General features: G+C 43.4%; 1 protein-coding gene across 1 annotated transcript; it reads left to right on the top strand.

The window, feature by feature from the left end:
- The first annotated feature begins 11,477 nt into the window (after nucleotides 1–11,477).
- On the top strand, nucleotides 11,478–12,104 carry LOC138894009 (uncharacterized). Its single transcript, XM_070178682.1, has one exon. The coding sequence runs from the start codon at nucleotides 11,478–11,480 to the stop codon at nucleotides 12,102–12,104; it is 627 nt and encodes a 208-aa protein (XP_070034783.1).
- The last annotated feature ends 335 nt before the right edge of the window (nucleotides 12,105–12,439 follow it).

The raw sequence follows: 12,439 nt of genomic DNA, 5'->3' as shown, positions 1-12,439 counted from the left end.
AACAAGTCATCTATCCTTGGCAGTGGGTACTTATTCTTGATTGTGACTTTGTTAAGCTGCCGATAGTCAATACACATTCTCAGTGACCCATCTTTCTTTCTTACAAAAAGTACCGGTGTGCCCTTAGGCGACACACTCGGTCGGATAAAACCCTTTTCTAACAAATCTCTCAATTGTTCCTTTAGCTCCTTCAATTCTGCCGGTGCCATTTTGTAGGGTAGAATAGATATAAGATGCGTGTCTGGCATCACATCAATCCCAAAATCAATCTCCATGTCTGATGGGATCCCAGTAAGTTCATCTGGAAAGACTCCTGGAAATTCATTCACAACAGGCACGAACTCGAGTGTAGATGCCTCAGCATCGGTGTCCGTAACCCGGACCAAATGGTAAATACACCCCTTGTTGATCATTTTCGTGGCCTTAAGGTAAGAAATAAACCTACCCTTCAGTACTACATCATCACCTTCCACTCAATAACTGGCTCATTTGGAAATTCAACCTAACAGTTCTGGTTCGGCAATCAAGCTTGGAAAAACATGAATAAAGCCAATCCATCCCCATTATCACATCAAAATCGACCATTCTCAATTCAATAAGATCGGCCACGGTGTCCCGACCACACAACGTGACAACACAATCCCTATAAACCCGCGCGACCAAAATAGACTCACCAACCAGAGTAGATACAGAGAACGGCTCATGAAGTTGTTCCGGTTCTATCCCAAATTCCATAGCAACATAAGGAGTGACATATGACAATGTGGAATCGGGATCAATAAGAGAATATACATCATGCGATTGGATAGACAATATACATGTGACAACATCTGGAGAAGCCTCTGAATCACGACGCCTCCGCATAGCATAAAATCTGATGTTCCCTCCCGAATTTTGTGCACCACCCCTAGCTGCACCACGCCCTACGGGTGCTGGGGTGCCTCGAGCTGGAGGTGTTGTGGATGTAGTAACTGCAGAATTAGTTGGTTGTGCCGCACCTCTGCCCATGTTTTGGCGGGACGAGCGGCAATCCCTCTGAATGTGACCCCTCACACCGCACCCATAGCATATAGGTAGGTCCATGATGCAAGCCCCAAAGTGCATCCTCCCATACTTAGGGCATGGGAGCCTCCGCTGCTGAAACCTTCTATCGGGCCGACCCTGTTGGTGGGGTCCCCTATTGCCCTGACTGGGTCCAAATGACTGTGCACTCATCGAAGACTAAGCGAATGATTGAGATGGACCTGATGACCCTCCCCTGAATGCCGACCAACCAACACCCAAGCTGCCCGCGGACCGGGCCTTGCTGTTACTTTGATGCTCCATTCTATTCTTCAATTTACGAGTCTCTGTGGCTTGAGAAAATGCCACTATCTTACCATAGTTCATATCGGAATTCAAGGCAGTTGTATAGGCCTCATTAATAACCAAGGGGCTAAGGCCCTGTGCAAACCGGCACACTCTAGCCTCCATAGTGGGCAACATGTGAATGGCATACTTGGACAGGCGGTCAAACGCCATATGATACTCCCACACATTCATACTACCCTGCTTCAGGCTTTCAAACTCAGTGGCACAGGCTGCCTTAGTTTTGGCAGGCAAGTAATGATCCATAAAGGCATCTGTGAACTCACCCCACCTTGCTGGAGGGCTTCCCTCCTCGTGGGATTATTCCCACAACTCAAACCAAGAATAGGCCACCCCTTTCAAGCGGTAGGAGGCCAACTTCACTCCCTCCGTCTCTGTAGCATGCATAACCCGGAGAGTCTTGCGCATCTCATCAATGAAGTCCTGGGGGTCCTCCTCGGGATTAGTACCCATAAACACCGGAGGATCTAATTGAAGAAACTTGTTCATCCTGGAACTAGTAGATTCCCCTGGCTGACTGGAAGAAGTAGGCCCAACACTCGATCTTTGGGCCTGAGAAGCCACTATCTGTGCCAATATCTATATGGCTCCCCTGAGATCAACATCAGAAACACTAGAATCGGAAGCTAGAGCTGGAGGTGGAACTGGAATAACAGTTGGAGGAACCGTTACACCCTCAGTAGGTGTAGGGATAGGCTCGGTCTGATCAGCTGTGGTAGAATCAGGCATTATAGTAACTAGGGGAATATCCTCACCCCTCGGGTGCTCACCCGCATCATCAAATATAGGATCAACTGCCACTCCCGGGGTGACATTAGCTCTTTGGCCAGTTCTTGCCTTCTTCTTAGGTGCCATGTACTGAAAATTAGAGCAATGCACGAGTTAAAGGAGGAACAATCTTACAATCAGCTTTATCGTACGATCGAGAACATAAAAGAAGGGTATTATTCCTAAATGCCCAAGTAGCCTCCAACTTATAGATATGGTCGACAACACACCGATAAGGAGGACTCTACTAGACACGGCTCCAAGACATCCTAGGACACTTTAAAACCTTAGGCTCTGATAGCATCTTCTGTCACGCCCCAAAATTGAGGAGCACGACCGGCGCTCAACCGAGTGAACCCGGTCGAGCAAGCCTATTAGACTTCCTTCTACCCAACTCATTCATGAATAAAGAGAATATATGTTTTCGTTATTCAAATAATAAAGTGATCATGTCTGCAATACTAATTCATTACCATTAGTTACTCCACTAATAAGTTTCAAAACACACACACACACCCCTTTATGGTTCAAAGTAGAACAAGTGATTTAATCACAACACAACTTGTTTAACATTCCCAACACCCATACACAACCCACACTTAGTCTATGGAGGCTCTAAAATACCAAAGAGTACAATGATAGTGCCGACAACAAGGCTCCGGCTATACCTCAAAACACATAAGAAACAAAAGATGCACAACCTCGGAATGAGATGGGGCTCACCAATTCAGCTAGGAAGAATGAGCACTGCTATCACTGGTCAGTATCCTTCACTGTGGAACCACCTGCATCCATTAAAGATGCAGCGCCCCCGGTAAAAGGTACATTAGTACATGTCGAATAGTATTAGTATGAAAACCAAACACCAATTTAAGAACTCGGAAATACAGTATGAATATGATGGATCAAGGCGACAATAGAATAGCATAGATAGTCGTTTAAACCAAATCAAGCTTATCAAGAGCTGTCATTAACATTTATAGAATTCAAGATGAGATCCTCTGTAACCATTTCCACATAAAGCGGCTCTACCGCCTCACCCTAATGTATGCGGATGGAGGTGTAAACACAATACCAAAACTCCACTCAAGCGGCCCTACTGTCTCACCCCAATGTATGCGGGTGGAGGTGCAAACACAATACCCATTTTCACACAAAGCGGCCCCGCCGCCTAACCCCAATATATGCGGGTGGAAATGCATCAACGATACCAATACCTACACAAAGCGGCCATACCGCCTCACCCCAATATATTCAGGTGGGTGGTGGTGCAACAACAATACCAAAATCATACACAAAGCGGCCCTACCGCCTCACCCCAATATATGAGGGTGGAGGTGTAACCCCAAATCACAATCTCTACACAACTTGGCATAATAGTTTCAAGATAAATCACGACTTTAAATCATAACATGTAGATACACAATCCACTAGGAACCCCCAAAACCCAGTGTCACAAGTGCATGAGTATTTACTAGAAAGTATAATAACAATACAACATATGTCTGGAATACAAGATAGACAGAATAAATTTAATAATTATGATGGAGACTCTGTGTGTTGTGAATCGTAGCATGGAATGCAGCTCACCATAAAGTCCCCTCGGCAACTGCGCCTACGCGCCCAAATGACCACAAAATGAACCTATCATATTCTGCACATTTAGTGCAGAAGTGCAGCATGAGTACCTAAATCAACGCGTAACTAGTAAGTATCTAGTCTAACCCCGAAGAGGTAGTGACGAGGGGTCAACAATGACACTTACTAGTGGTCCAGTAAATCAACTATAAAGTCCTCAATTATCGGATACCTCCTCAAATGGAAGACGTAATGGTCAATACCAAATCAACGATCACATCTCAAGTCAAGAAACTCATGAATACGCGGACTCCTTATCAAGTAATTCGCATGATTCTGCCGAGGCGAGTGGCCCGATCCCATAACAGTGTTTCATAGAACTGTCGAGGCGAACGTCCCGATCCTATAAGAATATGATACATGATACTGCCGAGGCGAACAGCCCGATCCCATAATAGTGTGTTACAACATTCTGTCGAGGCGAACGGCCCGATCCCATAAGAGTGTGTTATAATATCCTGCCAAGGCGAATGGCCCGATCCCATAAGAGTGTGATACATAATCCTGCCGAGACGAACGGCCTGATCTCATAAGAGTATGAAGCTTTTATGGGTTTATGATCCCACTCACGAATATACATGTGAGTTATGGAATTCAAGAGAAACATTCCGATGAATACGCACGACGCAGGAGAAATCCGTAAGAGAAGTACAATTTCTATGGCTAATCAAGTAGCTCGTCAAATATCTAAAATAGCGAGTCCATTACTCAACGCGAGTCTAGTGTCAGGTCATAATGCGAATTGAAGTAATTAAATAGGCAAGAATAACTCAAATAGTACAATTAAAGCATGGCGTGAATCTAAGTCTACCCGGACATAATCTGGAATTCTAGCGTATGCACGAACACTCATCACCTCATACGTGCATAGCTCCCACAATGTGTAGTAAATAATAAATATAACACCTACATGGTAAATTCCCCCTCACAAGGTCATGCAAGAGATTTACCTCGCTCCGAAGTTCCATAACCGGCTCTAACGCCTCTCTAACACCTCAAGTCGATGTGCATCGATCCAGAACTAGTCAAACAACGTGCAAACCAATAAAAATATACTCAAATACTAATAATTCATCAATGTATAACAATTCACAACTCCCCTCGAAAAGTCAACAAAGTCAACCCCAGGCTCACTTGCCTGGTTTTCAAAAATTTTCAAAGATAATCATTACCCATAGTGCCACGAACTCAAATATACAATTTATTCCTAATTCCATTTCCAATTTCGTAGTCAAAATCCAAAAAAACCATTTCTACCAAAAATCCCACATTTTCCACTTAAATTCTTGAATTTACAAGCCTAAATTCGTGTATTTAACTCACAACGCATAGAAATCACTTACCTCATGATTGATGATGAAAATGGCGCTCCAAAATCGATCCAAAGTCGGCTCCGATGGAAGAAATAAAGTGAAAATGAGCCAAACCCTCGATTTTAAAACAACACTGCCCAGCCCGACCTTCTTCACGAACGCGAAAAGTCCCTCGTGTTCGCGAAGCACTACCAGCTTTTGCTCCTCAATTCCTCTACGCGAACGCGAGACAGGGCCCATGAACGTGGATCTTTACCCGCCTGTCCATCGCGAATGCGGCTGCACATTCGCGAACGGGAAGACCAAATTCCCCTACCAAGCCAGCTTCTCTTACGTGAATGCGACCAAGCGACCGCGAACGCAGAGCACCACTGCCCAACACTTCGCGAACGTGACTTCCCTATCTCGAATGCATAGAAAAAAAGACCCCTAACTCAAATCCTTCTTCGCAAACGCGTGAGACCTTTCGCATTCGTGAAGAACAAAATCAGACACCAGCAGTTGCAAAACAAGGAAAAATGATCTGAAACCACTCCGAATCACACCTGAGGCCCCTGGGACCCCGTCCACTCCGAATCGGGTTACACATCACAATGCTATATGTGTATGTATACATACATATATGTATATATATACACATATATGTATATATATATATATATACATATATCTATATATATATATTGGGTTGAACGTCATTACGGTATATATATTAATACATGGATCGGGTTGCACGTTGCAATGGTATTTATTATTGATATTTGAATGTGATCCTTACGCATATTTTATGATTTTTGTTTCCTTCGTAGAAATGGTTCATAAGGTTATGTCTTGTTTTCCATGTTTGTTAAATTTTCCCTCAGTTCTTCAGTTGATGCTCTTACTATTACTGTCATATCTATTGCCTTGTTTCCTGCTTATTATCTGTATAGGTAAATAGTAAGTGAGTATCTTTTGACCTAAAACCTCGACACTACTTCACCGAGGTTAGTCAAGATACTTATTGAGTACATGGGGTCGATTGTACTCATACTACACTTCTGCACCTTGCGTGCAGATCTTGGAATTGAATAGTTGTGGAGGACGAAGCCTTGCATTGAAGATGTACCTGCATTCCAGATATAAGCTACCACTTGTTCTTGGTAGTTTAGGATTTTACTTCTATTTAGGTATCCTAGAACATATGTTGTATTTATTTTTGTACCAGTTTTGTAAATTTGAATCTTAGTGGCTCATGACTTGTACTACCAATTGTAATGATCTGACCGGTCGTTTTGAGTATTTTAGTCTCATTTCCCCTATTTGATGTTTTGCATATGTGTATTCGTGGTTACATTACTTGCGGGGATGGTTGCTTGGGTTTTGGGGTGGTTTTGGATTGATTTGGGACACTTAGTCCCTTGGTTGGAGGCTTAAGTTGTAAAACTAGACCGGAGTTTGACTTTTGTGTAGACGACTCCGGAATGGTGTCTTGATGGTTCCAATAGCTTCGTATGGTAATTTTGGACTTAGGCATTTGTCCGAAATTGGATTTTGGAGGGAATTTTCACGATTTGGATTGGGGTAAGTATTTTTTACTCGGATTTGTTCATTATTCATGATTTCAGCCTTGATTTTAGTAATTGATTGATGAATCAAAGTGAAGAAATTGAGGGTTTTGGAATAGGTGTTTAGAATTTGTGAGTTTGGTCAGGTTCCGGGGTGTAGGCTAGGGGTTGACATGTTGGGTTGACTTCAAGATCATAGCTTTATCATTTGGGCTTGTTTCCTATGGCTTTTATTGATATTATTAAGTTGTTTTGCCTAGATTCGATCCGTCCGGAGGTTGATTCACACGGGAAGGGCTTCTTAAAGTATTGACTTAGCTTGTTTGAGGTAAGTATCTTACCTAACTTTGTGGGGGGGGAGATTTTTCCTTAGGATTTGGTCTAATTTGCATTATTTTGCTATGTGAAACGACGTGTACATAAGGTGATGAGTGTGTACATGGGCGTATGTGTGGTAATTGTCCGGATTAGACCTTAGGCTATTAATATGCCTTGAATTGGGGTTTCTTGTTATATGAAACATGTTTTATTGTTGTTCAGTCCCTCGCACCCTTATGTTATTGCTATGATTCTTGTACACATTGTTGTTGAGTTGTGCGCTATATCTTGTTGTTACTTTGGTATTGTTGTTGTGGTGATGTTATGGCGCATGTGTACGTGTTGTGCGGGTGATTATTATTGTGTGGAGTATAAGGGTGGTGAGACGCGCGTGCGGCGACATAAGGGTGGTATTTATTGATTCGCATGCGGTGAGATAAGGGGGATTATGCACATGTTACAATTAAGTGAAATACTTCATTGTGATGCACACGCGGCGAGATAAGGGGGCTTATGCGTGTGTAGCTATATAAAGGAAATAAATTATTGTGAAGCTCACGCGACGTCAAAAGGGTGGCTTGTTCATTATGTTATGTGGTATTTCAGGGTGATTCTTGATGTTACTCTTGTGTTGGAATGGGTTGATGATTTGAAAATATCCTTGTTTTCCTTAAATGATTTCACTTTGTGTTTTCACGGGTTGTTGGTTAATTTGTCGTTTTATCACATGCCCTATTCTTTGTTGATATTTATTATGTGATGCTTTTCCGTTGTCAGTTTTATATTTATATTCTACACATGTTATTTGACTAATAAGTGTCTTGACTTGAGCCTCGTCACTACTCCACCGAGGTTAGTCTTTATACTTACTGGGTACAGATTATGGTGTACTCATACTAAGCTTCTGCACATTTATGTGCAGATCCAGGTACCTCAGATCGTGCTAATCGCTAGAGAGTCAAGCCAACGTTGTGGAGACTTCAAGGTATACTTGTTGTCCCGCTCGAAGGCCTCGGAGTCACCCTCTTTAGTTTCTTTATTATTGTTTATGTATTCCAAATGGTGATGTACACTTTGAGACTTATTATGCACTTCTTGTAGAGCTTATGACTCAGTATTACCGGGTTTTGGGATGTATGATTATTGTATTCACTTTATAGCTATGTTATGGAATTTTCTAACTTTTATTTAATAGTTAAGATGCTTTATTCTATTTGTTCTCATCATGTATTAGGCTTACCTAATGTTAGAGACTAGGTGTCATCACGATCCTTAAGGTGGGATTTTGGGTCGTGACAAGTAGGAGCAGAGCTCTAGGTTCATAGGTTCTACGAGTCATAAGCATGTTTAGTAAAGTCTTGCGGATTAGTATGGAGACGTCTGTATTTATCTTCGAAAGGCTACTGTACTAATAGGAAATTCCAATTCTTTCATTCCTTATCATGCGGATTTATTGTTTCGGACTTTGAGCCTTTGTCTTTCTCTTCTCTCACATATGGTAAGGACACGAGATTTAGTTATTGATGATGTTGCCCCTAGGGCTGGTGATGCTAGGGGCCAGGGCAGAGGCCGAGGTGGTGCACGTTCTATAGCTAGAGCACCTATTAGAGCAGCAGCAGAGGAGACACCAATAGCTCTGGTTGAGGAGCAGGCACCTAAGGTGTTTGTTGCTACCCCTGGACTTCAGAAGACCTTGGCACATTTCCTGAACATGTTTGGTACCTTGGCTTAGGCAGGGTTGATCTTAGTTGCACCAACTACTTCTCAGGCTGGGGGAAGAGCTCAAACTCCAGCCGTATGTACTCTAGAGCAACGGGCTCATGTTGATCAGGCTCCAGGTGCTATGTCGGTGCAGCCCGTGATTGCGATTCAGCCTGAGGTCAGGCCAGTGGCGTCAGAGTAGGGGAAGAAGAGGATAGAGAAGTTCAAGAAGTATCATCCTCCTACTTTTAGTGGTGCAGCTTCTGAGGATACACAGGGTTTTCTAGACCACTATCACTATATTCTGGGCACTATGGGCATAGTGGATTTGAGCAGGGTCGACCTTACTACTTTCCAGGTGACGGGACCAGCATATAGATGGTGGCAGACTTATGAGGTGAGTAGTCCACCTGGTGCAGCGCTACTTACTTGGGCTCAGTTCACTCATCCCTTCATGAGGGAGTTCATTCCACAAACCCTCAAGGATGCGTTGCGCACCGAGTTTGAGTAGTTGCACCAGGGAACTATGATTATGTCTGAGTATGCTACGAGGTTTGCTGAGTTATCTCGTCATGCCCCTGCTTTGGTTTCCACTCTTAGGGGGAGAGTCAGTAGATTTATTGAGGGACTCGGTTATGGTCTCAGATTTGGGATGGCATAGGAGTTAGAGTCTGGTACTCCGTTTCATCAGGTTATGGAGATCGCTAGGAGGTTCGAGTGTATCTGCGACTAGGATAGAGGGGATAAAGAGGCCAAGAGGCCTCAAGATTTTGGAGGGTTTAGTGATTCCCTCTCTGTAATTTCAGCTCGTCATGGTAGAGGTTTTATTAGTCGACTAGTTTAGTCTACACTTCAGGTTACCCGCAGTGCTCCAGGTGTTCAGGGACTTCAAAGTACTCATTTTGGACAGCCATCTTCCATCGCACCTCCTGCATGGGGTTCCTACAGTGGTTATTCTAGTCGTCCGAGTCAGACTCAGTACTACCAGCCATGCCCCTAGAGAGGTTTTTTTGAGTGTGGTGATACTAGGCACATGGTGAGAGACTGTCCTAGACTTCAGAGGGGTGGACCTCCGTAGGGTACTCAGGCTATGGTTTCTGCTTCAGTTGCTACTCCACCTGTACAACCAGCTATGGGTGGAGGACAGGCGGGTAGAGGGCATCCTAGAGGGTGAGGTCAGGCTCGTTGCTATTCTCTCCATGGTAGGACTGAGGTTGTTGCATCAGATGTTGTCATCACAGGTATTGTTCGGGTTTTACATAAGGATACATCAGTTTTATTTGATCCGGGTTCCACTTATTCATACATGTCATCCTATTTTGCTTCATATTTGGTATGTCCCGTGATTCTTTGAGTACTCCTATTTATGTGTCTATACTCGTTGGGGATTCTATTATGGTAAACCTGGTCTATCGTTTTTGTTTGGTCACTATTGGGGGCTATGAGACTAGGGTTGACCTTCTGTTACTCAACATGGTGGATTTTGATGTGATTTTGGGCATGGATTGGTTGTCACCATATCACTCTACTCTTGATTGTCATGCCAAGACAGTGACATTGGCAAGGGCGGGATTGTTGAGGTTGGAGTGGAGAGGTTCATTGGGTCATGTTCCTAGTAGGGTTGTGTCTTTTCTAAAGGCACAATGGATTATTGAGAAGCGATGCTTGGCATACTTAGCCTTTGTGAGGGATGTTAGTGCTGATACTCCTACCGTTGAGTCAGTTCCGGTACTGAGAGAGTTTCCGGATGTGTTTCCTGCAGACTTACCGGGCATGCCACCTGATAGGGATATTAATTTTTGTATTGACTTGGTGTCGGACACTCAGCCCATCTCTATTCCAACATATCGCATGGAACTAGTGGAGTTGAAGGAATTAAAGGAACAGCTTCAGGAGTTGCTTGATAAGAGATTCATCATACCGAGCATTTCACCTCGGGGTGCTCCAACTCTATTTATGAAGAAAAAAGATGACTCTATGAGGATGTGTAAACTACAAGCAGCTGAACAAGGTTACTATCAAGAACAAATACTCACTACCGTGTATTGATGATTTATTTGATCAGCTTCAGGGACCTAGGGTATTCTCGAAGATTGATTTGAGATTAGGGTACCATCAGTTGAAGATCCGATCTTCTGATATTTCAAAGACGACTTTCAGGACTCGCTATGGTCACTATGAGTTTTTGATGATGTCATTTGGGCTGACCAATTCCCCAGCATCCTTCGGGCACTTGATGAACAACGTGTTTCAGTCCTATCTTGATTCCTTCATCATCGTGTTCATTGATGATATATTGGTGTATTCTCGCAACCGGGAGGATCATGAGTAGCATTTGCGGATAGTGCTCCAGACCTTGAGGTAGAAGAAGTTATATGCTAAATTCTCTAAGTGCGAGTTTTGGCTTCATTTGGTAGCATTCTTGGGCCACGTGGTGTCTAGTAAGGGGATTAAGATGGATTCGAAGAAGATTGAGGCAGTTCAGAGTTGGCCTAGACCGTCTACTGCTACTAAGATCCAGAGTTTTCTAGATTTGGTTGGGTATTATCACCGTTTCATGGAGGGTTTCTCATCCATCGCAGCTCCTTTGACCAAATTGACTCAGAATGGTGCCCCATTCAGGTGGTCTGACGAATGTGAGGAGAGCTTCAAGAAGCTCAAGACTGCCTTGACTAAAGCTTCAGTCCTAGTTTTTCCTTTAGAATCGGGTTCTTTATGGTCTGTTGTGATGCTTACAAATTGGCATTGGGTGTGTGTTGATGCAGGAGGGTAGAGTATTTTTTATGCTTCACGTCAGTTGAAGCCCCATTAGAAGAACTACCCAATGCACGATTTGGAGTTGGCAGCCATTGTTCACGCGCTTAAGATTTGGAGGCACTATCTTTATAGCGTGTCATGTGAGGTGTTCACATATCACATGAGTCTGCAGCACCTATTCAAGCAAAAGGATTTGAACTTGAGGCAAATGAGGTGGTTAGAGCTACTAAAGGAGTATGATATTACCATTCTTTATCATTCTGGAAAAGCTAATGTGGTGGCCGATGCTTTGAGTAGGAAGGCTGGGAGAATGGAGAGTCTTGCTTTTATTCCGGTTGGGGAGAGACCGTTAACTTTGGATGTTCAAGCTTTGGCCAATGGGTTCGTGAGGTTGGACATTTTGGAGCCTAGCCAGGCTCTTGCTTGCATGGTTTCACGGTCTTCTTTGTTTGAGCGCATCAAAGTACGTCAGTATGATGATCCCCACTTACTTGTCCTTAAGGACACGGTGCAGTATGGTGATGCCAAGGAGGTGACTATTGGTGATGATGGGATGTTGCAACTTTGGGGCCGGATTTGTGTGTTCAATGTGGATGGGTTGCAGGAGCCGATTCTTGCGGAGGTCCATAGTTCACAATATTCCATTCATCTGTGCACCGCAAAGATGTACCATGAATCGAAGCAACACTACTGATGGAGAAGAATGAGGAAAGATATTATGGAGTATATGGCTCGGTATCTGAACTGTCAGTAGGTTAAGCACGAGCATCAGAGACCACAAGGACATGAAAATAGTAAAATGCGGATGGTTTTTAACATATAAAGCAATACTACATCAAAATCAATTATAGTGATCATGTTCAAGTATCTACAAAGTGATTAAGCGTGTTTCATATAAAATACATCCTCAAATTAAGGCATATAAATAGCATAAGGTCTAATCCGGTCATATTCCACACATAGCACACGTGTACACGCTCGTCACCTCGTGTACACGTCACTTTTCACATAACACAAATTAAAAATTAA

The sequence above is a fragment of the Nicotiana tomentosiformis genome, chromosome 6, assembly GCF_000390325.3.
Source record: "Nicotiana tomentosiformis chromosome 6, ASM39032v3, whole genome shotgun sequence".
In the NCBI taxonomy this organism is placed as follows: domain Eukaryota; kingdom Viridiplantae; phylum Streptophyta; class Magnoliopsida; order Solanales; family Solanaceae; genus Nicotiana; species Nicotiana tomentosiformis.
Note: the sequence above shows the minus strand (reverse complement) of the source record. Positions and strands in the feature narration are given on the sequence as shown.

Coding starts and splice junctions, on each gene's coding strand:
- LOC138894009 (XM_070178682.1), top strand. CDS start 11,478: ATGCACGATTTGGAGTTGGCAGCCATTGTTCACGCGCTTAAGATTTGG.